Genomic DNA, 23762 nt, shown 5'->3' with positions numbered 1-23762 from the left:
TTGAGAATGTGTCGCTTGCACCCAGGCAATGGTGAGCACGAAGGGACCACACCACACTTTGTTGTTGATTTTAGGAAATATTTCCCCAGTTGTTGGATTGAGAGGGGTTGACCAGAACCGTGGCCACCTCATTGTCCCGACTTCACTACTATGTGTTTTTTGTGTTTGGGGGGGGGGGGGGGGGGGGGAAGGAGGGAGAGACCAAGCGTTCGGTGTACGAAACACGAGAAGATGTGGATGCCCATTTGTCTGAAGTCGCTGCCGCTATTCGTGAAACATCTGGGTATTTCCAGAATGTTAATCATTAGTGCGCAGATTCCAGTAGTGCATTAATGTAAACAGACGACCTATTCATCAACATTTCTAAAACAATATTCATCACAGCGCAGTTTGAACACTAACGTCAAAGCCTTCAAAGAATTCTTGCAGGAAAACGGTGCCCATGTGAGAATTTTGTCATATAATAAAGTATTTTCTTCTATCTTGTGGAAAACACTCTAAATTTTGTGTGCGTAGTTTTTTTACGCCCCGTATATCTAACAAATACTTAAGACGCTGCCTGCAAGTGCTACTCTGAAGTGATTAGCACAGTTGAGAAATTCCTGGCAGACCACATCAAGCCAGTCAGAGGGCAGACGGAAAATAAGGTTGGTTGGTTTGGGGAAGGAGACCAGACAGCGTGGTCATCGGTCTCATCGGATTAGGGAAGGATGGGGAAGGAAGTCGGCCGTGCCCTTTCAGAGGAACCATCCCGGCATTTGCCTGGAGTGATTTAGGGAAATCACGGAAAACCTAAATCAGGATGGCCGGACGCGGGGTTGAACCGTCGTCCTCCCGAATGCGAGTCCAGTGTGTAACCACTGCGCCGGAAAATAAGGAACAGCCCAGTAATGTCAGTCGGTTGATGGAGTAGGAGCGGGGAAAGTCACCAAATGATATGTCTCATTTGCGGAAAAATGTTCTCCCTGCAGTTGTTGGAAGAACAAGCGGGATGATGTGATCTCTGACTGCGTCGATGCTGCTCACCAGGATAGTGGCAAGATGGCGTCTGCTCCTTCTTCTAACTTTATAAATTCACAAATAAATATTGCTCTCTAACCTGCAGTTCCAGAAATGAACTCGGTGGTAAGAAATCTTGTTATCTTTCCAAAGAAAATTGCTGGATGAGGTTTAGAGGAGGTGTGGCACGAAACACGTTTTATGACTACAATACACACAGCAGATGTAATTCACAAGCGAAGTGAACTTCAATTTCCACATGCTCGTACTATGTTCCTACAGCAATTTAAAGCTAGTTGTAAATAGTTACTTGCTAACGGAAGTCCATGTAATGTACAAAAATTCTAATAAAAACAGATTGTAAGTCTGCTACAGCTTGTCTGTACTCCACAGTCCAAATAAGCATTTCACCTCGTTAAACAATAAAGTTTAAGTAACTCCGCTCTCGGTAAAACACTGTTCATTCACCTTCTGTTAGACAGGTTCAGATCAGAATCGAGTTAGTTGTCCAATCACGCAAGGTCTGTCGTCCGGCATTAAGCGAGTCTTCTATTCTACTCCTTTTCTTTTCCCATTACATAACCCGATCCTCCTTTAACGCACTTCTACGTCTGTCGCCATCTTTACGCTCTCCGATCTTCTCTTGTTTGTGACACCACAGGTGTTAATTTTATCCTAACGGGCATAGTACTTTGTTTATATAAACAACAAATTTTACATTAATATTAAATAAAACTATAAGAAACTTGGAGCGACAGGAGTTTTTATTACTTGGCTGTAATGGGATGTTACAGTGATCGTCACTGTTATCACGCCACTGGTGAGCTAGATTAAAAGAATGAAGGGTGACTTACTAACTTTTCACTATCAGGCACCGAAAAGATCACTAATCTGCTGACCTTTTGTCCCCAGACAGATAAGGCATACATCTTCTACTCGCAAGGGTTTGGTCGCCTAGTCGGTAATATAATAAATTAAAAAAAAGGGACAAATGCGAGTAGCAGTCGCGCTTCGACGCTCCGGTAGTATATAGATGACCCCGGGAATCGAGAACCTCGAGGGTGTTTACCAGTATCAATGTTGATACTGGCAAGATATCGATCCGGGAATGTTTTAATTGTAAGCTTTTAGTTCCATTTATTAGTTTCGTATTCACTAATGTAATATTCTATTTATTTTATTAATTTTGCTACATTACTGAGCAATTGCAAATGCGATGGCTTCGTCTGCTCTCCTCCCCATTAGAATTACTGGTAACATTTGATGGAAGTCTTCAGAGAAAAATACAGTACAGCCGGGTGTAGGGCTATTGTTACGTGTATGTCGGACTGTTCCGTGGGACGCTTAAAAGGATATTTTATGGGAAATTGGAACCTCATCCCAAACAATGGAGGTGCAATTCTGCTTTAGTTACCCATATCACTTCGCTCTGTAACATTGCAGATGCTGTACGTGTCGCATGCATAGACTGTCAAGGAAAGTTTGTATGTAGAAATCAGTAGTTTAAAGGCCGTGGTATGGTAGTCGGGAGGCCTTACGCCTTTCACCGCTAGATGGCAAAGGCATCGCTTGTACGGCCTCTGGGGACCTACGGTAGCTCAGCCAATCAGCACGAAATATTTGCAGATTATATACACAAACCTTCCATGTAAATCATGCTACCTATTACTGAAAACAAGATCAAAATGCTGGCAGTAGTTCCTGAGGTCTTTGACAATTCACGAATGAAAAAAAATTACGTGATATAATTGCAAATCCGGATGTATTCCTTTACTTGTACTGTGAAACCTTGCATTTTGTTAATTGTATGATTCTAGGTTACGGGAAGGTTTTGATTTGTGAACTTGTATAAAAAAATGACCGTATCTGTCAGTCAGACAGACAGACAGATGAACAATGAAGTGGTCATGTAAGGGTTCCATTTTTACTGACTGAGGTACGAAACTGTAAAAAACGGTAAACCTGTGAATTAACTCACCATGTAAAGTATTGATAATTAATCAAGCTGAACGCACTGCTGAATCGATACACATTAATTACACGTGACGAAAAATCTTGGTACCTTTACGTTCCTAACTGAGACACTTCCAAACAGTTTCTTCACGTGATTGCGCTGCTTCCTCGCGGCGTCATTCACTTCGATAATTTCGCAGCAGACTCCTGTCATAAAACTTCATTAACTGAGACCCTAGTAATCAACGAATTCCGAAAATAGGTCATCTGGAGACGGCTTACTTCTCGGACGCCACGATAGGTCTGTGACTCTCGCACACGGCTGCCAGGTCCCAAAACTGCGACTATATCCCCTCCAGCTCTCCCTTCATACCCCCCCGCCACTGTCCACCGCCTGCTCGGCTCCAGCACTCAGGCTTTCAGCTTTACTTGCCGCACGAGAGAGCAAGTGCTTGCTCCGTCCACTGCTGACAGTGTTCGAGCACTCTCTCTGTTGCTGTTTGGTCCAACACCCATCCTTCCACTTCCTTGCAACGCCGCATTTGCAATCCTGTTTCATCCACACTCCATTATAGACTTTCAACGTTATGGTCACTCTCCCAACACACACTCCCTCCAGTGTCAGGTTCACGTCGTCCGCATTGTGAGTGGAAAACGTCGCTCTTCGCCGTTTCTCTTATAATTTGCACTCTATTTGGCCTATGTGTAATGGAAAGGTTGTTTTCGTAATGTTCTCGATTTTGAAGTACTAAAAGTTGGCTCCAAGCTGTGGCATAATCACAGCCCACGTAAGAGAAAAAGCGATTGTAAAGTTACTACGGGAAACAGTAATGAAGTACTGTCACAACTTCTGCTTCGAAATAAAAATTTTCTGTAGAGCAGTGATACACTTAAAAGTCAGCTCCACCACTCAAAAGACCTTGTAACTTCTAGTGACATTGGCTGTCGGACTGTTCGTAGATAGCATTAATTAAATGCATTATAGGCAATGATACTGAACGAAATCAGTACATATGTAAATTTATACCTCACTAACTACCGCAGTACCAAAACACCAAGGATAGCGCAGTTACAAGTTTCATAGACAAGGATGCACATCACGCTTACTTATAGGGGCAATCAAATGGAAACGAGACGGATTGACAAAATATTGGGCAGATGCGAGTAGGACACGCCTAAGTGAGGGTTCCGTGCAAACTTAATTGCGTATACAGACAGTTCATCCATTCCGGGATTATTGACGATTATTGGCTGTTATCGATATTGATACTGGCAAGATATCTGTCCTAGTGACTCCAAACACTTTCGAGAATATTTTAATTTCAATTCTGAAGTCGGATAACAAATGACAATAATACAATTACAAATTAACGGTTTAGGTTCAAATGGTTCAAATGGCTATGAGCACTATAGGACTTAACATCTGAGGTCATCAGTCTCCTAGACTTAGAACTACTTAAACCTAACTAACCTAAGAACATCACACGAATCCACGCCCGAGGCAGGATTCGAACCTGCGACCGTAGCTGTCACGCGGTTCCAGACTGAAGCCCCTAGAACCGCTCGGCCACATCGGCCGGCTAACGGTTTAGGATTTTTGTCTTTAATAGTACTGTGAAACCTTGCTTTTTGCCAAATTTCATGATGCTACGTCAACAGGAGGCACCCTCTAGGTTTCGATGAGTGAGATTCCGAGCATCAAAGTATGTGATATAAACGATCGTATATTTTGACTGTCTTAACTTAGACGCTTAAAATTTTTATACCGCCAAGGGGCAATAGACCTTTTAATGTGACATAAATTGAAACGTGGTATGTCTCCTCGTTTCTGAGAAAAAGGGTTCTTAACATTCGTACAGACAGAGGGACAACAAAGCGTTTTTACAGATTGAAGCAGGGAACACTAAAAAGCAAGTAATTATTTGTGTCCTGAAATTCAAGAGAATGTCGGCATTTTGAAAAGAAAGCGCCGTAGCTGTTAATAAATTTCCCCACTGCGAGACAACACAGACGCTTTCATGGAAAAGTGTGGCAGCTGCCTCCGGAGCTACGACTGTATCCAGGCCACGAATGTATTCCTTTAGGACTCCAAACGCAAGGAAATCGCGTGATGAGAGATCGGATACTGTATGGTGGATGTGAAATGGATTCTCCGCGAAACGTCTGCATCATAGTCGAAACAGCCTTGGTGGTATGTGGGCCTTACCCTGAAAAGTGTCCACGTGGAATTGCGGAACAAAGTAACAAGTTAAGGAATGCCGATGTGTCCCATTGGAAAGGGCGTGGTCGACATTTTTCCCATATCCTCATCCTTGCCTAACCCGAGCTTAAACTCGAGTCATATCGACAAAACCTACATCCCCAGAAGCATACACGATTGCACTGCCATGAATGGATCAATGGCGATTAAAGAACGAAGCTGCAATGACATTAAATTACAGCAGAGTCCCGCTAATCCGAACCCCGGTTGATCCGAACATGAAAAATGTTAGTCTAAATATAGAAAGCTGTGCGGTAAACTTCTGTAGATACACACTATTTTAATTTACACAGCACAGTAAACAAGTATTAGAAAAATCGGCAAGAAAACATTAGGTTTAAACAATGCATAACAATGAAAGAAAAGGTGTCAAACATACTAAAATACAGCGAACATTTTATCCCTACTTCTTAGATAACAAAAACTCAGTCATTGTTTTTTGACGTAATGAAGACAGTCTGTTATGTGACGTATAGTTGCGTCATCGTCTCATAAACATTAAACATTAAATAACGTAGCGCGAGGTCAAGGGCATCTGCTGCGTCAGTGTGTGGCACCAGCTCTCCTTTGTCGCTTTTAGGCTCATTGTCACTTCCCTCACAGCAGTCCACTTCTTCCTGGTCTTGAGTCACAGCAGCGTCAGTAAGGTTCTCCACACATTCTCCACACATGCCCCATCCGCTGCCATCCACTCACCCTACGTCTCCTTCACTAGCTTCTTCACATCCAGGGATTGCCTGTATCATTTGTAGTAGATTTTCATCTTCATTTTTCACTAGGTTGTCCCGAAATTCAAGAGATGCCCACAGTTTTCTCAGAGTATTTTCTGAAATATTCTGCCATGCCTCAGCAGCCCAATAAAGAACATCCTTCACATTGGTCTTTTTTTTTATTTTGTCCACTAAAGGAATGCTATCATCTTGGATCAGAATTGTTTTCTGTAAATCAGTTTGAATGTTTGCAGTACGCCCTGGTCCTTCGGCTGTACAAGTGGTGTAACGTGAATCTTCAGGTTTTCGCGGCGCAAAGACTGCTCCATTAAAATTCGGGAATGCAGCCGCATAAATTCTGCTTCTTCTTCTAATATTTCGGCTGTATATCTTTCAGCCATCTTCAGAGAGAGCCGTAGACTGACGCTCCAGCACTCGCTCCATCCTTTTAAACTCGCGGACCGCGCCGCTGCGCATGCGGCCACAGATGAACAAGGCGCCAGTGATGTTGATCGGCGGCAAAGACGTAACATATGCATGAGTTACTACTCCGCAAACCTGGAGTTTACAAGATACCATGTGAATGTGGCCTTTCATATATCGGACAAACGAATCGTACAGTCCAAGAGAGGTGTACGGAACATCGCAGGTACACTCGGCTCTTACAACCCAGTAAATCGGCTGTGGCAGAGCATTGTATTGATTCTGGTCACTCTATGGTATACGAAAATGTCGAAATTCTGACTTCTGTTTCATCTTTCTGGGACTCCGTAGTAAAAGAGGCCATTGAAATCCGCTTGGCGAAGAATTTAATTAATAGAGACAGCGGTTTCACATTAGATAAATCATGGAATCCGGCACTTTCAATATTGAACTTACAAAGACGTCGCTACAGTTCAGCTCCCAGTAATACATCGATCTGCCAGCATGGATCGAATGCGCAGCCACAGACGTAACTCATGCATATGTTACGTCTTTGCCGCCGATCAACATCACTGGCGCCTTGTTCATCTGTGGCCGCATGCGCAGTGGCGCGGTCCGCGAGTTTAAAAGGATGGAGCGAGTGCTGGAGCGTCAGTCGTACGGCTCTCTCTGAAGATGGCTGAAAGATATACAGCCGAAATATTAGAAGAAGAAGCAGAATTTATGCGGCTGCATTCCCGAATTTTAATGGAGCAAGTGGTGTAACATTTGGCAGCAAAAACTTCGTAGTTTCTCGATCACATAATTCCTCAGTGCTGGGATGAGATGATGCGTTATCAATCAAAAGGACTGCACGGGGAGGCAAATGATTTTCCTGAGAAAACCGTCGAGCAGAGGGAACAAACCATTCTTTGAACAGCTTACCATCCATCCATGCTTTATTCTGGTTGCGGTAATATACGGGGAGGGACTTCGTGTTGCAGTTTTTAAAAGTTGTGGGCCTAGCAGATTTGCCGATCAACATTAAAGGGAGCTTGTGATTACCAGCAGCGTCGCTGCACGCTAATAAAGTCCCACGGTCTTTGCACATTTTAAAACCAGGAGCATGGTCTTCTGATTTGATGCTAGGCTTTTTGCTGGCAATGCCCTAAAATTAAGGCCAGTCTCGTCAGCGTTATAAATTTGTTGAGGAGAATACTTTCCCTCTCCTATCATTTTTTCAAACTCACCCAAGTATTCCTTCACTACATCACTGTTAGAAGAAAGCTTCTCTCCAGTAATTGTTAGCTGTCGGATTCCATGATGTTTTTTGAATCTGTCCAACCAACCCATACTCGCACTAAAAGACGCATCAAAATTCATTATCTTGTTCAGGTAAACAGCCTTCTCCTGAACCAGTGCTCCACTCAGAGGAGTTCCTCTTTCTCTTTCCTGCGTAAACCAAAGTAAATGAGCTTCATCCGCTTTATCATACTGGGATTGTTTCAAAGTCTGCCGAATTTCGAGTGTTTTTTTCCCGAAGACGTTGCACAAGACTGTTCAAGTTTCACTCGGTTCTTCTTCCAATCAGAAATAGTTGCTTCACCATCACCCATTTCCGTTGCCAGTTTAGATACATTCTCACCATTGTCTATTCACTTCACAGCATTCAGTTTTTCTTTGAGAGTTAACGTTGGGGGTTTTCGTTTACTCATGACGAAAATACGTACACCACTACACCTGAACGAATACAATACAACTGTTACGAGTGCCAACGATCGATAACTAACATAACCAAGTGCTTTGCGAGCCAACTAGCACTGCATTGACCTCTAGACACTACAAAGGTCTCAACAATGCACAACAACTAGGGCAGGGAGTGAGAGTGAGCCATTGTTCCCACACTTGTTCCCATTTGTTACCATGGTGTACCTACTTATCTCCTTTGTACACTTCATTCTAGAAACTCGTCACCGTAATTTCGCCTAATCCGAACAAATCGGTAATGCGAACAAGGTCCGGTCCCAATTACTTCGGATTAACAGGACTGTCCTGTATATCAGTGCAAAACATTCACACGTACTGAACCTGCCATACAATCAGTAAGCACAGGAAAACAAAAATTTTTGCCGGACCGGGATTCAAACGCAGATTCCCTGCTTATCGGGAGTAGTCGCCTTATTCATTAGTTTTTTTTTCCTTCGACGTCTTAAAATAACGTCACTGCCGTAGCGGCATACGTACGTAGTCATAAAAACTCGTAGCATATTGCACAGAACGTTGCTCGACCCGGTTAGATTCGACACGACAGTTACAAAGCTTCGAGAATACGGAATGTTGCTCTCGCTCGTGTTCGCTACGACAGGGGTCATGTACCAAAATGACAGATACACATTTCTGTTCATCCACAACGGGTAATGGTGTACATTAACGAGTATGGGAGTAGACACTTAAAAATAACAAACTGCCCTGAACATAAGACCACAGTATAAATGTCTGACTGTGCACTGGTGTACAAAACTGAAGGACAAAAGAAACTTTCGCATGATGTGTCATTCCCAAATAACTTTGACGACACTTGCAACGAACTGCGACACTATTCTAGCGATCTTCGCACGCCGTCAGGCCTGACGCAAACTTTCGTTGTCACTGAGATTCCACCTATCATTTTTGAACACTTCACAAAAGAAATTCCCCATCGACTCTTTTACCTCAGTCGTGTTATTACCACGAATCGCGAACTGGAACCTCTGGCAGTAGTGTACGGAAGCCATGGGTAAAAATACACTCCTGGAAATGGAAAAAAGAACACATTGACACCGGTGTGTCAGACCCACCATACTTGCTCCGGACACTGCGAGAGGGCTGTACAAGCAATGATCACACGCACGGCACAGCGGACACACCAGGAACCGCGGTGTTGGCCGTCGAATGGCGCTAGCTGCGCAGCATTTGTGCACCGCCGCCGTCAGTGTCAGCCAGTTTGCCGTGGCATACGGAGCTCCATCGCAGTCTTTAACGCTGGTAGCATGCCGCGACAGCGTGGACGTGAACCGTATGTGCAGTTGACGGACTTTGAGCGAGGGCGTATAGTGGGCATGCGGGAGGCCGGGTGGACGTACCGCCGAATTGCTCAACACGTGGAGCGTGAGGTCTCCACAGTACATCGATGTTGTCGCCAGTGGTCGGCGGAAGGTGCACGTGCCCGTCGACCTGCGACCGGACCGCAGCGACGCACGGATGCACGCCAAGACCGTAGGATCCTACGCAGTGCCGTAGGGGACCGCACCGCCACTTCCCAGCAAATTAGGGACACTGTTGCTCCTGGGGTATCGGCGAGGACCATTCGCAACCGTCTCCATGAAGCTGGGCTACGGTCCCGCACACCGTTAGGCCGTCTTCCGCTCACGCCCCAACATCGTGCAGCCCGCCTCCAGTGGTGTCGCGACAGGCGTGAATGGAGGGACGAATGGAGACGTGTCGTCTTCAGCGATGAGAGTCGCTTCCGCCTTGGTGCCAATGATGGTCGTATGCGTGTTTGGCGCCGTGCAGGTGAGCGCCACAATCAGGACTGCATACGACCGAGGCACACAGGGCCAACACCCGGCATCATGGTGTGGGGAGCGATCTCCTACACTGGCCGTACACCACTGGTGATCGTCGAGGGGACACTGAATAGTGCACGGTACATCCAAACCGTCATCGAACCCATCGTTCTACCATTCCTAGACCGGCAAGGGAACTTGCTGTTCCAACATCACAATGCACGTCCTCATGTATCCCGTGCCACCCAACGTGCTCTAGAAGGTGTAAGTCAACTACCCTGGCCAGCAAGATCTCCGGATCTGTCCCCCATTGGGCATGTTTGGGACTGGATGAAGCGTCGTCTCACGCGGTCTGCACGTCCAGCACGAACGCTGGTCCAACTGAGGCGCCAGGTGGAAATGGCATGGCAAGCCGTTCCACAGGACTACATCCAGCATCTCTACGATCGTCTCCATGGGAGAATAGCAGCCTGCATTGCTGCGAAAGGTGGATATACACTGTACTAGTGCCGACATTGTGCATGCTCTGTTGCCTGTGTCTATGTGCCTGTGGTTCTGTCAGTGTGATCATGTGATGTATCTGACCCCAGGAATGTGTCAATAAAGTTTCCCCTTCCTGGGACAATGAATTCACGGTGTTCTTATTTCAATTTCCAGGAGTGTATAAATGAAAATGAAACTTTTCTTCACCTCTGGGTTCTTAATCAGATAGCACGTCTTGTATTGAGAAGTCGGCGCCAAAACTGTGAATGTTGTTAATGTTGTCTGCTGCACAGTTTGGCACTAAAGTGAACGGTGAAAGTGATGCTATGAAGGACCGTCCTCCATAAAGAATGTCGAAATACAGTAACAGAGGTAAGGAATGTATACATACGAACCCACCAAATAATATTTTGAAGTGAGAACATATTGCCTTTGAAATTGAAAGAAATGGTCAAGGCTGCTGTGCTCACCACGATCAGGAAATTTATATTTGAATCGGGCACTGGAACTGATATTCAAGTGTCACTACATATTCAGAAGAGTAGCCGTTTAGTGACGCACTTTCACGAGTGTTTCCTTCTTCTTCTTCTTCATCACTTTTCCACTTTTTGCGGGTTACCTTTGGCTTCTGTACTTGTGATGCCACGCACGCCTGGGGTGGCAAAGTGTTATCGCCACATCAGAAATGGATTAACTGGAGATCAACAAGCCTTTGAGGCCAGCACTGACATTCGTATATGAACCAATTAATTTTGACTATGATTTTATTCGTGATTTTATAAGTGTTGCGTGGATGGAGCTTAGTAAGGTTCGCCATGATGACATTTTCCGTCATAAGGGAGCCGTTTGCGCGACGTTTGAACGGTCTTTTACGCGTGACTACTCCAGAGACTGTTTTGGCCGTTAGAAGAAGTCGACGTCTGGCGACCTGAAGTACAAAGATTAGCTTGCCCAAAACTGTGCAAATCACCACAGTTACGTTGTCTGTTCAAAGCATAGCCATCTGTGAAGTCGGTCGTTTTCTTCAAAATCCTGGGTTTGTTTGCCTTCACAGCAAGTGTTCTGCCCTAGTGGGACCAGAATTCTTCTACCGTCAAGGCGCTTTTCCTTGGCTAGTGGCGTCACTCTCATTTGCTACGAATCGTCAATAATTTCCTCACGCGTAATAACTTTTTTGTGTTTATAATATTCTTTTGCTATTCTATAAGTAGAAGAAACACCGTAAAAGGGAATATAAACAAACATAAAATTTAAATTGTTGCATTGTATTTAGTCAACGTTGATTGTGGTGTCGAACGTTACACGTTAAGTATCGGTGTGCAATCTGATTGTATTTGACATCAACAAGATTCTAGACATTCGATCGAGGTGTTTCTGCGTCCATGTGCAAATCTCTGGTAGGTGGTCTGACCAGAGGTCCCATTTCTGTACTCCATAACTAGGAGGTGCTACTGGATGATACTGGCGCGTTCTCGGATTTTAATTTTCGTCAAGCATTGACTTGGGGAGTTATATATACACTGAAGTTCGAATTTCCATCGTTCAATGCGCGACAGTCAAATTATTGATCCTCCTGATTTACACCTTAGCCAACCATGTTACTTAAAATGCGCTTAAACGCACAAGCAACACGGCAAGTACAGTAAGAACGTACATTTTACATTACTTTATTTTTTTTTTTAATTTCTGAACTCTGCACTGTGCTAATAAAAGAAAATTATTTTCTGTCACACTTGTTTATTAAAACGTTCATTTTCACTGGAATTACCAAGTTGCGGGGGTGGGGGGGGGAGGGAGGGAGGGAATCATAGAGGGAGACAAAGAGATGAGTACAAATTCAGGAGGATGTATGTTGCAGTGGTTATTCGGAGATAAAGAGGCTTGCACATAGTAGATTCGCTGGTTAAAAGCCACGACGAAGTCTTTGTTTGAATTAACATTCCCATTCTGTGTTGTGATGTTGATGATTTCCGCTCATGGTACTGCATTTGGATGGGTTCTGTTCGGTGTTACGATTTCGAAGAAACATTGGGTTTGCCTGGAGACAATCTGTGCTGGTGTCGAGATTCTACGGTTGTTATAGAGTTGGGTGAGATTATTTCAATTATTTGCTATGTATGTTATTTAGAGGACTGCTGGATAAATTTCTGCACCCTTTGGTCGCGATTACACTGCGTTCAAGCACGCGTTATTCATCCGCCCGGTAAAGTGGAATCTCATAGTTGCGAAAACTTGGTTGAATAGAAGCTGATTACAGCGCCTCATATCATTTTTCCAATCCGTCGTCCTTCGGGTTCAAAGTAGCCATCATCTCACCACTAAAAAACTACATTAAATCTAATTTTTTTTAAATTCGCACTCCGGGAACGTATTACTCCGATTACTGATTGTGAAACTGCGGTTTTGAGGACGCAGATAGACTTGTAAACTAATTCCGTGTGTTTAGATAGCAATATATATACTTACGAACCAAATTCTTTCTGCATAGTAACGATCAAACCAAATCATTCTTTCTTACTTAGACATAATGTAGTGCCACGTTCTACGGCCTCCACTATGTTGTATCATTCGACACAAGGTCCGTGAATACTTTGGTGTATACATATTTAGTCGCAGGTATAAAACATTAGTAAGAAGGAGTTTCTTTTGCCATGCTATCGGGTTACAGACGCAGACAGTTCGACAGGTGCTTTTTCGACGGCCACTGCATACTAAATATTATGCGGAGTGACGTCTCACATTAGTGTGGTGTTAAGTGAAAATGATACAGCTTATGTTATCATCCTGATAGCTTAATTCTTCTTTTGTGTTTAAAGTTAGTGATTACAGAACTGAGGAAACATCGTCGTTCAGACAGCTAGGTGACGTAAACATAAAAGCTAACACTTGTTAAATTCTGGATCACTATATTGCTAAATCATTAGTTGCTCGTTAACATTCAAATGATAGCCGCTCTAAGCTTACTTTCAATTGCGCTATATTATGTAAGTGTGTGTGTGTGAGTGTGTGTGTGTGTGTGTGAGAGAGAGAGAGAGAGAGAGAGAGAGAGAGAGAGAGAGACTACTTCTCAAAAAATGGTTCAAATGGCTCTGAGCACTATGGGACTTAACTTCTGAGGTCATCAGTCTCCTAGACTTAGAACTACTTAAACCTAACTAACGTAAGGACGTCACACACATCCATGCCCGAAGCAGGATTCGACCCTGCGACCGTAGCGGTCGCGCGGTTCCAGACTGTAGCGCCTAGAACCGCTCGACCACCCCGGCCGGAGAGACTACTTCTCCTAAACTTTACGAGTGAGGTAGCGTATCCAAATTGTTTTCTGAGGCGTAAAATTTATACCAATTGCATAGCTTAATGGTTCAGGACTCAGCTGTCACTAACCACAGAAGTAGTACACTGTCTTTTCTGTCGCACATATAGCTTTAAGAAGGTAATGTAAAAATTGCTCCCGGGGTATGCCAGAGAATTGTTACAAGGGCGTTGCTGTTTACTGTAGACGTGTCCAACCTCTTACCTTACCTGTGCCCCGTTGGAAGAAGACGAGTATTTTTGGGGCGCACTTAACACTGACGATAACCTCCGAGAAACAGAAAGAAAGGTGAGGGGGGGGGGGGGCGGCGAGGAGGGGGGGGGGGACCAGTGAGAAAATAGCAGCATCATGTGGCGGGAGTTTCAATTAGAAAATATTCCATTTATCGTAACTTAACATAAAAGGAGAAAGAGTTTCAAGAAATCCTTTTTTACTGATTGTGTGATACGTGCTCACTTCCTGGGCGACATTGATATTTGCTTTGGACTTAGGGTTTTACACCCCTGGTTTAGAACGTACACTGATGTGGAAAACTTAACCGACAAAGTAACTTCGATAAGATGCGTCACTGTCCCTGGACATGACTCCCAGTATACCATTTTCTCCTGCTGTTGATATTACCCTCTTTGTTCTCATATGACCAGAAATCCTCGTCTTCTTTTCTCGTCACTTATCCCCACCATATTCAGATTGAGCCTTAAGATTTCCCTTTTCATATTTTCTAGCTTCCCCGCTAAAAAAAATGGCTCTGAGCACTATGGGACTCAACTTCTGAGGTCATTAGTACCCTAGAACTTAGAACTACTTAAACCTAACTAACCTAAGGACATCACACACATCCATGCCCGAGGCAGAATTCGAACCTGCGACCGTAGCGGTCTCGCGGTTCCAGACTGCAGCGCCTAGAACCGCACGGCCACTTCGGCCGGCGCTTCCCCGTTACTTTCAGACTTTTCTCATTCCACGCCTCTACTCGAAGAACATTACCCTTTCGTTGGTTAATCAATCTTCCTCGTGGTCATCTCCCCCTTGGCAGTCCCCATCCGAAGATCGGAATGGGGCACTAGTCCGGAATATTTTCCCTATGGAGATATCATCACAACACTTTTTCGGTGGCCGGCCCCTGTGGCCGAGCGGTTCTAGGCGCTTCAGTCCGGAACCGCACTGCTGCTACGGTCGCAGGTTCGAATCCTGCCTCGGGCATGGATGTGTGTGATGTCCTTAGGTTAGTTAGGTTTAAGTAGTTCTAAGTCTAGGGGACTAATGGTTCAAATGGATCTGAGCACTATGGGACTTAACTTCTGAGGTCATCAGTCCCCTAGAACTTAGAACTACTTAAACCTAACTAACCTAAGGACATCACACACATCCATGCCCGAGGCAGGATTCGAACCTGCGACCGTAGCGAGATGCTTAGAGCCATTTGAACCATTTGAATTTTTTCGGTTACAGGCAACCTGTCCTGTGGAACTCCATTATGTATCTTTAATGCGGTGGTTTCCAGTGCTTCTGCATCCTCATGCCATTGACCATTGCTGAGTCATCCGCCTTTTAGGGGCAGTTTCCCATCCCAAGGGCACGGTAGTGACCTGAGCCTCTGTCCGCCCCTCAGCTCTTTAACAAGGTCGTTGGCAGAACGAGGGTGACATCTTATGCCGGAAGCCTTCGGTGGCCATTGCTGATGGTTTTTATTCAAGAATTTAAGCAGTGGCGGGATTCCAGCCTCGGACCGAGCACGTTTTGGATGATAGTCAAGGACGATACCCTTATACCACGGGACCACCGGGAGGATTGTAAAAGTAACACTGGTTAAATATGTGGGAGTAAGCAACCAGATACGTGTAAAGTGAAATGGCCGCACAAAAGAGATGTGAGGCTGAGATTCATTGGAGGAATCTTAGTAAAATGCAGTTCACTTACGAAACAAATGGCCCATAAAACACTAGTGCACCTGATTCTTGACTTACTACTTGTCAATCTGCCATACGTACGAAGCTGGATCAATAGAAGAGATAGAGAAGGTCCAGAGAAGAGTGGCGCATATCGTCACGACATCTTTAGGAAGCGCGAGAGAGTTACAGAAACTGTCAACAAATTCCAGTAGCAGACGCTATAAAAAAAGCTTTGTGTGCCACAGAGACGTTTACTACAGAAAAGTCGAGAGCGTAACCCCAAGAAAGAAATGGCAACGTAGTATCTCCTTCCTCTTGCATCTTGCGAATTGTCCACTTCGAGGAAAACAGAGAAAAAGTCAGTTGTTCTCGCCGTATACCATTCACAAAGGGAACTATGAAGTTGGAGGGGGAGGGGGACTAATATTGGTTTCAGAAGTACCCACGCACTGTGAAGTGGGTCGTGGAATGTAGATGCAGATGCAGCAAGTTGCGTTGATGAATTTTAAGAGGAAAATCGTGAAAGTTTTCAATAGCTCGAGTTTATGTTATTTTTTCTTCCTCTTCATCGACTTCTATATATCTCCAATATAATTTTCCATCATGGAGACAATCGCCGTTCAGAGATATGAGTCTTTCCCTTGTAGCAGTGAGTTGTTCAGCTGCACGTGACTTTTCTCAATGACTAGTAACAATTTTATTTTAAAAATTGAAGTATCAGGTCATCGGGAAACTTGATTTGCGTCAAAATTGATAAGGTTTTCGCGTCCATGACAAATTACGTGTTGGATTCTGCCTCGAGTTCCTCGGCTGACGTTTTCTGATGATTTTCTGACGTTTCACCAGCACGAATGGCTGGCATTTTCAAAGCTTCAGTCTCCGTTACCGGTAGCGGGACTGGAGTCGTGCTCGCGGGCGCAGATTATGTGCACCTGGCGTGCCAACGTCCAAACGCTTTTCCGTTGGCATTTCCAGTGCGGTTCTCCCCTTGCTACCTACAAACGATCAACGATTATCCTTTCTAGACGTGTTGGTTACGACAGATGGTGAAAACCTAGGACACAGCGTATTTAGAAAACCGTCACATACAGACTGATTCCTGCATAAACTGTCGAATCACCAACCGAGCTCGAAACAAGGCATAATTAACACGTTCGTGATAGGCGCAAGACGAATATGTGACCCGAAACATACCAGACGTCAACGCAACACCTAGGAAACGTTCTGAGGAGCAATGAGTACTTTACAAGTTACATGAAAAGTGTAGTTAAATCAAACACGCGGCGAACTCTCATATCGGAAGAAGAAATTTCGAGTAGGGCCTTTCTGCCGTACATTCTCCAGAGTGACGGACAGAATCGGCCGTATGTTGCGCATACCCGACGTAAGAACTATTTATAAACCGGCAAAGAAGATCAAAGAGTGTCTCAGATCGGCAAAGGAGAAAAAGAATCCACTTGCAATGTCGGGAGCAAGCCGTGTATGAGGTTTATGAATAGACGATAAATTGTAAGTAGGCTGTTTAGGTTTTTATGTTGGTAACGTCACGTAGCGCTCTGTATGAAAATCACTGACTGTGCAGTCTGTGCAGTCTGTGGCTGGTTTGCGTTGTTGGAATTCGCTATTGTTGTGTATATATATATATATATATATATATATATATATATATATATATATATATATATATATATAATATTGTGTGTCAGTTTAGTGTTGATCAGAATAAGTAAAGAGAGAAATGTCTCAGTACGTTCAGTTTTGCTCAGCTGTTTGAAAATCAAATAACATAGAGGTTTATCACCACAGTAATTCATCAATTTTTCTAAGGGGATGTTTCAAAATCAACATGAGGATCAACGAACGTAAGTGGCACTACAGGTTTGGGCAGGTGAAGAAATTGGCTGTGGCGGGAGCACGCGTTGTATGAAAGCGGACCACAAAATAAAACTGGCCGACACGAAAGTTCTTGCTGTAGCTAAAGAGCCACCACACCTACTTGTTCAGGGAAGCTACAGATATCCACATACGTGATAGCAGCTTCAACAACAAAGAGGAAACCCTCAAGATGAAATGGTTCTGAATTCCTGTGCTCCAGCGAACGATCGATGTAAATAGTAAATGGAAGAACCACAGCGGTAATAACCACGGAGAAACCATCGGACTTGGCATGCCAGGTCCACATGATCAGCGGCCGCGAGCTCGATTCCACTCCACCACTAGTAATGTAGAGTGAATTTTGACAAGGCAAACCTCTCGTGTTGGCGAAACGTCAGACAAATTGTCAAACAAACGTCAGCCGAAGGAAGGAGCTAACAGGCAACTGAAGTATATCCGTTACACACACACACACTTATACACAGCTTTACTAAGCGACGTCAGCAGATGATGTGCTAATTTATACTAACGATTATGTTTGCTTTTCTCTTTTTCAGAGTCGAGATGACGCAGGGACGCACACTCGTGGTGATGGCAGCACTGCTGTCCACGTCAGCTGCTTCGTATATGGTCGGAATCGGAATCGCTGACATCACAGGGCCACCGGTGGAAGTCACTTTCGTAAGTACCCTCTTTCATGTGCCAGCAAAATTTCTAACAGTCTCGAACTACTCATATTTCAAGCCCATTTTGTATATTAACTTTCATTTCTCGAGTATACTCTTGCGGAGAAACTCCTACGTTTTACCTTTCTGTGTCGTATGAATACGTGTCTAAATGGATTTCCGAAACCGGGAATATGATAATTGTTACTAAAGTTATCAGTCTATTTAAAAAGTGGTAAAGAAAAACACGAGCAGCTACAGAGGATAGCAGGGCTTGAAATCCTTAATAATAGCCTACAAACTAAGGGAAAGGCGTTAACTTCTGTTGATCACTGACTTTAGAAATGGTCTAACATGTGCGCTCCGTAGGTGTAGAAACGGTAACTGTTTGCAACTTACTGCAGTGGAGTAGAGGAAGACGAAAACGAACAGTTTGATACGGGACACATGTGCCTTACCAAATCGGGAAAGTACTTCAAATAGACCTACGAAAATACGGAAAACACAAGTGCATGTGTGGGCGTAGCGTGAGATTTCCAATATTCAAAATGGTTCAAATGGCTCTGAGGAATATGGGACTTAACAGCAGAGGTCATCAGTCCCCTAGAACGTAGAACTACTTAAACCTAACTAACCTAAGGACATCACACACATCCATGCCCGAGGCAGGATTCGAACCTGCGACCGTAGCAGTCGTGCGGTTCCGGACTGAAGCGCCTAGAACCGCCCGGCCACCACGGTTGGTATTTCCAATATTCTCTCGCTCTCTTCGCACAAACTATTAGTCCTAGAGAAGAAATGAATAGGTTCTCTCTTGTAACAACTTTTGGCTCATTCCCCAACCAGTCAGGATTTTTAGTATGTTTTTCATGGCACTCCCGCCTACTACTTCACAAAAATTTGCGACTACACTATTTGTGTTCCACATTCCACATTTTTGGTCTTCATTGATTGCGATATTACTCCACTAGCTTAGTCATGCACCACAAATTGTAACACATTCGTGTAAATTTTACCTGTTTTGTAAATTTTAACATCATAAAATTAACAATTATATCGTTTCGTTTGTCTGGCCTTCTTACTACGAAAACTGCAGTGCTTGCACGAGTTAAGTTTAGATAGAATTGTAAAAGTAGCTAGTTTTTGCGTGGTACTTACAAAAGGCTTTTTTTATTTCATTACCCTCATGGGAAATTTTAAATTAATAATAATAGACGGTTAAGCCGGTGGCGTAATAGCTCGGTCAATGAAAACCAAAAAAAGTCGAACATGGGAAATGATTCGTGTAGTAACAGAATTTTGCACAGCGGTAGCAGTGTGTGCCATGAAGGACATACTAAAAATCCTGACGGTTTGGCGTGTGAGATGGGGAGAGGGGCAGTTGCGCTTTTGTTGAATAACTCTAAAAGCGCGGCCTCTGGTGAATGTGTATCCCAGTAAAAATCAAACTAAATTAAAATTGCTACAAAGGAGGCCCTATTCATTTTTTTTACTTGCGACTAATAGTTTGCGCGAAGAGAGGGAGAGGATATTGAGAATCTCAGTCTACGCGTATGCGCTGTCATTTATATGGGTTTCGTAGCCCGATTTGAGGTAGTTGCCCGACTTGATAGACTACAAGTGTTTTACATCTCGACTTCCCAAATACTACTGTGGTACGCTGTAAACAGTCACCCTATATTCATCGTTAAAATGATTGTAAAACAGAGAAAATATGTCGCAGAAACGCATTTATTCTTCACACACGTAATGAAAGCTTTCGACAGTCTATATACCATAAATCTTTGGAAGGTGCTGCCATAATTTCAGAAAGAAAGAAAAAAAAAACTGGTAAACAAATACTACAAGGTCTGCATTGGGGGCGTATCATGTACAGTTTTTGATATTGTACATAGAGATAATAAAACGCTGGAAAGCGATGGCTAATGCAGGAATTACAGACAGAAAGACCATAGCAGGCTGTATGCTGTTTGCGAATGGTACAGTTGTTTTGATAGGAAATGAAGAAATTTTATGAAGGTTGAATTTAATCTGTAGGCAGAGACTACGATGTGAGGTCATACATCATAATACATCGCAGCAACTCGGTTCTACCACAGTCAAAATTTGAGCAGCTTGGAATTATTGCACAAATCTTGTCGCTTACGTAATTTAACCATTTACAAAATGAATTTACTTCTAACATTCAAAAATAAAAAACCAACGTAATTATTTCAATGAATGCAGTATTGAGAGACAAGCCATGATATTGGTCAGAAAAAACGTAGTGCACTTTAACACCCACTATTTTATGTTATTTTGCGTTATGGGCACTAGAACGTTGGAATAGATACAGTAACAGATAATACTGTTCAAATATAAGTACCACAAATTCACTCGAATGCGTTATTGTTATCGTAACTCAATAAATTAAACTGAAAAGGTGGGACACTGGTAGTTTAAAGAGGTTTCTGGTTTTGTAGTAGATCTGTACTCGAAACCAGAACGTCTGCTGTTCGGGGGCAAATTCTCTGTTGACAGAGCTATCCAGGTACGGCTCACGACCTGCACTCACTTCCCAAATTTCATTGTCCTGCATACCTTGCGGGTCTAGCACTCGTGGGAGAAAGAGTATTATGAATAAATGACTTAGTCATAGCTTTGGGAATTGTTCCCAGATGTCAGGTCTGTTTGCTTGTTCTTTCCATACCGATGTATAACCTGATTATCCACCTAGGTTATAACGAAATGCGAGGACAGCTCCTAATAGTCCTACATGGATGCACCTTTCCGAACAACTGGACGAATCTCGCATATGACGGTTGGTCTCTAGTTACGTTTGTTTTTTATAATATGTGGAGAAGATTCCAGTGCCCAATGGCCTACAGATCCCAAACAAATAAACATTTTTTGCGGGAACGTGATAGTTACAGTGTAGTGTTGACAGAACTGATCAACAGTTTTACATTTCCAATGACTTCTCCTCGTTCAAAAGTGCTATCGTGTCTTTGACACAGAAATTGTTTACGCTACGAACAGAAAATTCAGTGCTCTATGGTGACAGCTTACATCGCAAATCTTACTTATACAAACAGTGGTGTACTTTGTTTCGTGAATTCCGTGTCTTGCGCCTACAGAACTGAGATGCAGATATATATTCTGACTTGCAGTTTGTTTGCAGACTTTGTTCTGATGTGTTTCTGCCGCTTGTTATCTCTGTAGAAGATCATCGTGTCTCCGATGGCTTTGACCTGCCTTTATCTGGTGTTCACAGCCGCGATACAAGAGGCCTAGGTCGCCTCGGGCGAAATCTGCCGATATGTGTCATGAGTGCGTGCAAACCTATAGGCCGGCTCTATGCATAGAAAGCAGCACTAGGCTCCGCTTTTCGCATCAGGAGGAAGAGACGCCGGAGAGTACGTGCTATACACTTATAGTCCGTAGTATACTGCTGAATCTATGCAGGCCTCTTATCTTTCGATCATGTTTTCCTGGTGACTGGTGAGGAACTGGAGAGAACGCCTTTCTCTTAACAGTAATGTTCATTGCAGTCAAATACTTGCAAATAATATTTCTTTCCAACATAATCTTCTCACAAATTTAGGCACTCACAATAGTGGCGAACGAGGTTTGAAATTCCATTGTCAGTCACGTCCCCACCTTGCACCGAATTTTTGTCAAACTAGCTTCTGTTCAACGATTTGCTGCAACCAACAAGGTGAAACTTGTGGATAGCTAAACGAGAAGTCTGTTATGGTGAATGGGCGGTCTTCTTCTCATTGACTTTGCGACCAGTTCATCAGTCACAATGCTTGGTCGTCCACCTCACTCTTCATAGTGAACATTAGAACATCAGGCTGGAAACTTCCAAGCCTAATGCACTACTGGCGCACTCCGCCGTCAGTGATTACGTTGTTTCCGTACACTTTACACAGTTGCCAATAAATTTCAAGTAGTTTATGGTTTTTTTTTGCTAGCAAACACCGTACTACTGACCGCGCTGCACAACTCGTGGGATTTTCAGTTGCAGCAAATATTTAAAACTTTTATTGTGAAACAACGGGAAACGGCACGATCTTCTCGCTGCCAAGGCAGGATGCCGACTAAATGAACAAACGCTCAGGGCTGCCAGATTCTTCCGTTCTTCTTGTAGCCAACCGCTGAACAAAAATAGCCAAATCATCGTCAACTTTTTATAAACAAAAATAGGCAAAATATCATCATTTTCATCATTTAGCATAGTTTTCCTAATTCTTGACTGAACTGTCATATGACTCGACAACGACAATCCAGAAATAAGTTCACTGAGGTGGCTGGTCATTCAATAACCGCTAAAACGCACTCCAGCACACTCAATACTTACACGCGCCAGACTTGACGTAACCGAGGAACTTTCCTCTTCAAACAAACATTTCGCTAGTCCAGCCGGGAATTGAACCAAGTTACTCTAACGAGAGAGCTGTGAAGCCAATCAAAATAAGAGGGAGAATCTGGAAGTACAGTAGTTACTAAATTATAGTTACATTTAACTACCACATTAAGTAATTTGAGAACTTGTAACACTTAGACATGAAATGCGTCAAGAATCAGTATATCAAAATTGTGCACGGGATATTCTCTTGCGCAGCCTCGGTTGCAAGAAACCACTTTCATCTTCTTCAGTATCGCTGTTTATAGCTGTTGAATAAGTTGAGCTATTGAATTTTGTAAACATGTCTTTAATACACACAAAATCGTCACAACACTTAGAGATGTGATGGACTTCAATTTGTAACAGTGCACTAACCATTTTTGTTTTCATTCTATTTCGACTTCCGTTTTCATTGCATTCATATTACTGAATACTCTTTCCACTACAGCATTAGAAATAGGTTGTAACATCAGCAATAACACGATTGCAGCTAACTCTTTGAAAATCAAAGAGCCTCGACCTTTTCTGTGGTGTAAAACTGTTGGCCAAAATTTGTATGAGCTTGTCAAAATGTCGCGTTCATAAAACTTAGCCCAGCTAACTTTATCAGTGGAGTTACGTTGATTATCAATAGTATCCATTCCATTTGTTAGGTAAATATTTATTAATGGCAAATCTTTGAAATTCGCTTTTGATGCTCGTGACAGACATATCTTATGGCTGAAATATTGAAGTTTCTTAAAATGATTAAAGTCTGTGAGAAACTATTTTAGAAGTTGGTAAATTAAAACAATTTTGACAACACACGACAACATTCTGTACCTAGCTCAATATCTCTATTATCTAGGTATGCTAGATCGTTTTCAATGGACTCAATTATTTTGTGTAAACCATGGTGAACAGAAACAAGTTTGAAAACCTTTCTAGCTAGTAAGAACATGATCAACATTTTACCGTCATTATAGAAAAGTCCAGTTTCGATATTTGTGTGCTGAAAAATTAGATTCGCTTTGGTTGGTTCAAATGGTTCTGAGCACCATGGGACTTACCTGCTGAGGTCATCAGTCCCCTAGAACTTAGAACTACTTAAACCTAACTTACCTAAGGACATCACACACATCCATGCCCGAGGCAGGATTCGAACCTGCTACCGTAGCGGTCGCGCGGTTCCAGACTGTAGCGCCTAGAACCACTCGGCCACCCCGGCCGGCCGATTCGCTTTATTTACCTAAAAAAGAACGAGTTTCATAAACGTTAAATATACATAGCTGGCAT

At 43.4% G+C, this 23762-nt stretch overlaps 1 protein-coding gene across 1 annotated transcript in view; it reads left to right on the top strand.

The window, feature by feature from the left end:
- LOC124596247 (neutral ceramidase-like) overlaps positions 1 to 23762 on the top strand; it is a 400578-nt gene that overhangs the window by 81848 nt on the left and 294968 nt on the right. The window contains exon 2 of the mRNA XM_047135314.1: positions 17990 to 18113. Coding sequence (XP_046991270.1) covers positions 17997 to 18113 — 117 coding nt within the window. The 5' untranslated portion in view covers positions 17990 to 17996. The remainder of the gene's footprint in view (positions 1 to 17989; positions 18114 to 23762) is intronic.

Source organism: Schistocerca americana, chromosome 2, assembly GCF_021461395.2.
Source record: "Schistocerca americana isolate TAMUIC-IGC-003095 chromosome 2, iqSchAmer2.1, whole genome shotgun sequence".
Lineage (NCBI taxonomy): Eukaryota > Metazoa > Arthropoda > Insecta > Orthoptera > Acrididae > Schistocerca > Schistocerca americana.
Note: the sequence above shows the minus strand (reverse complement) of the source record. Positions and strands in the feature narration are given on the sequence as shown.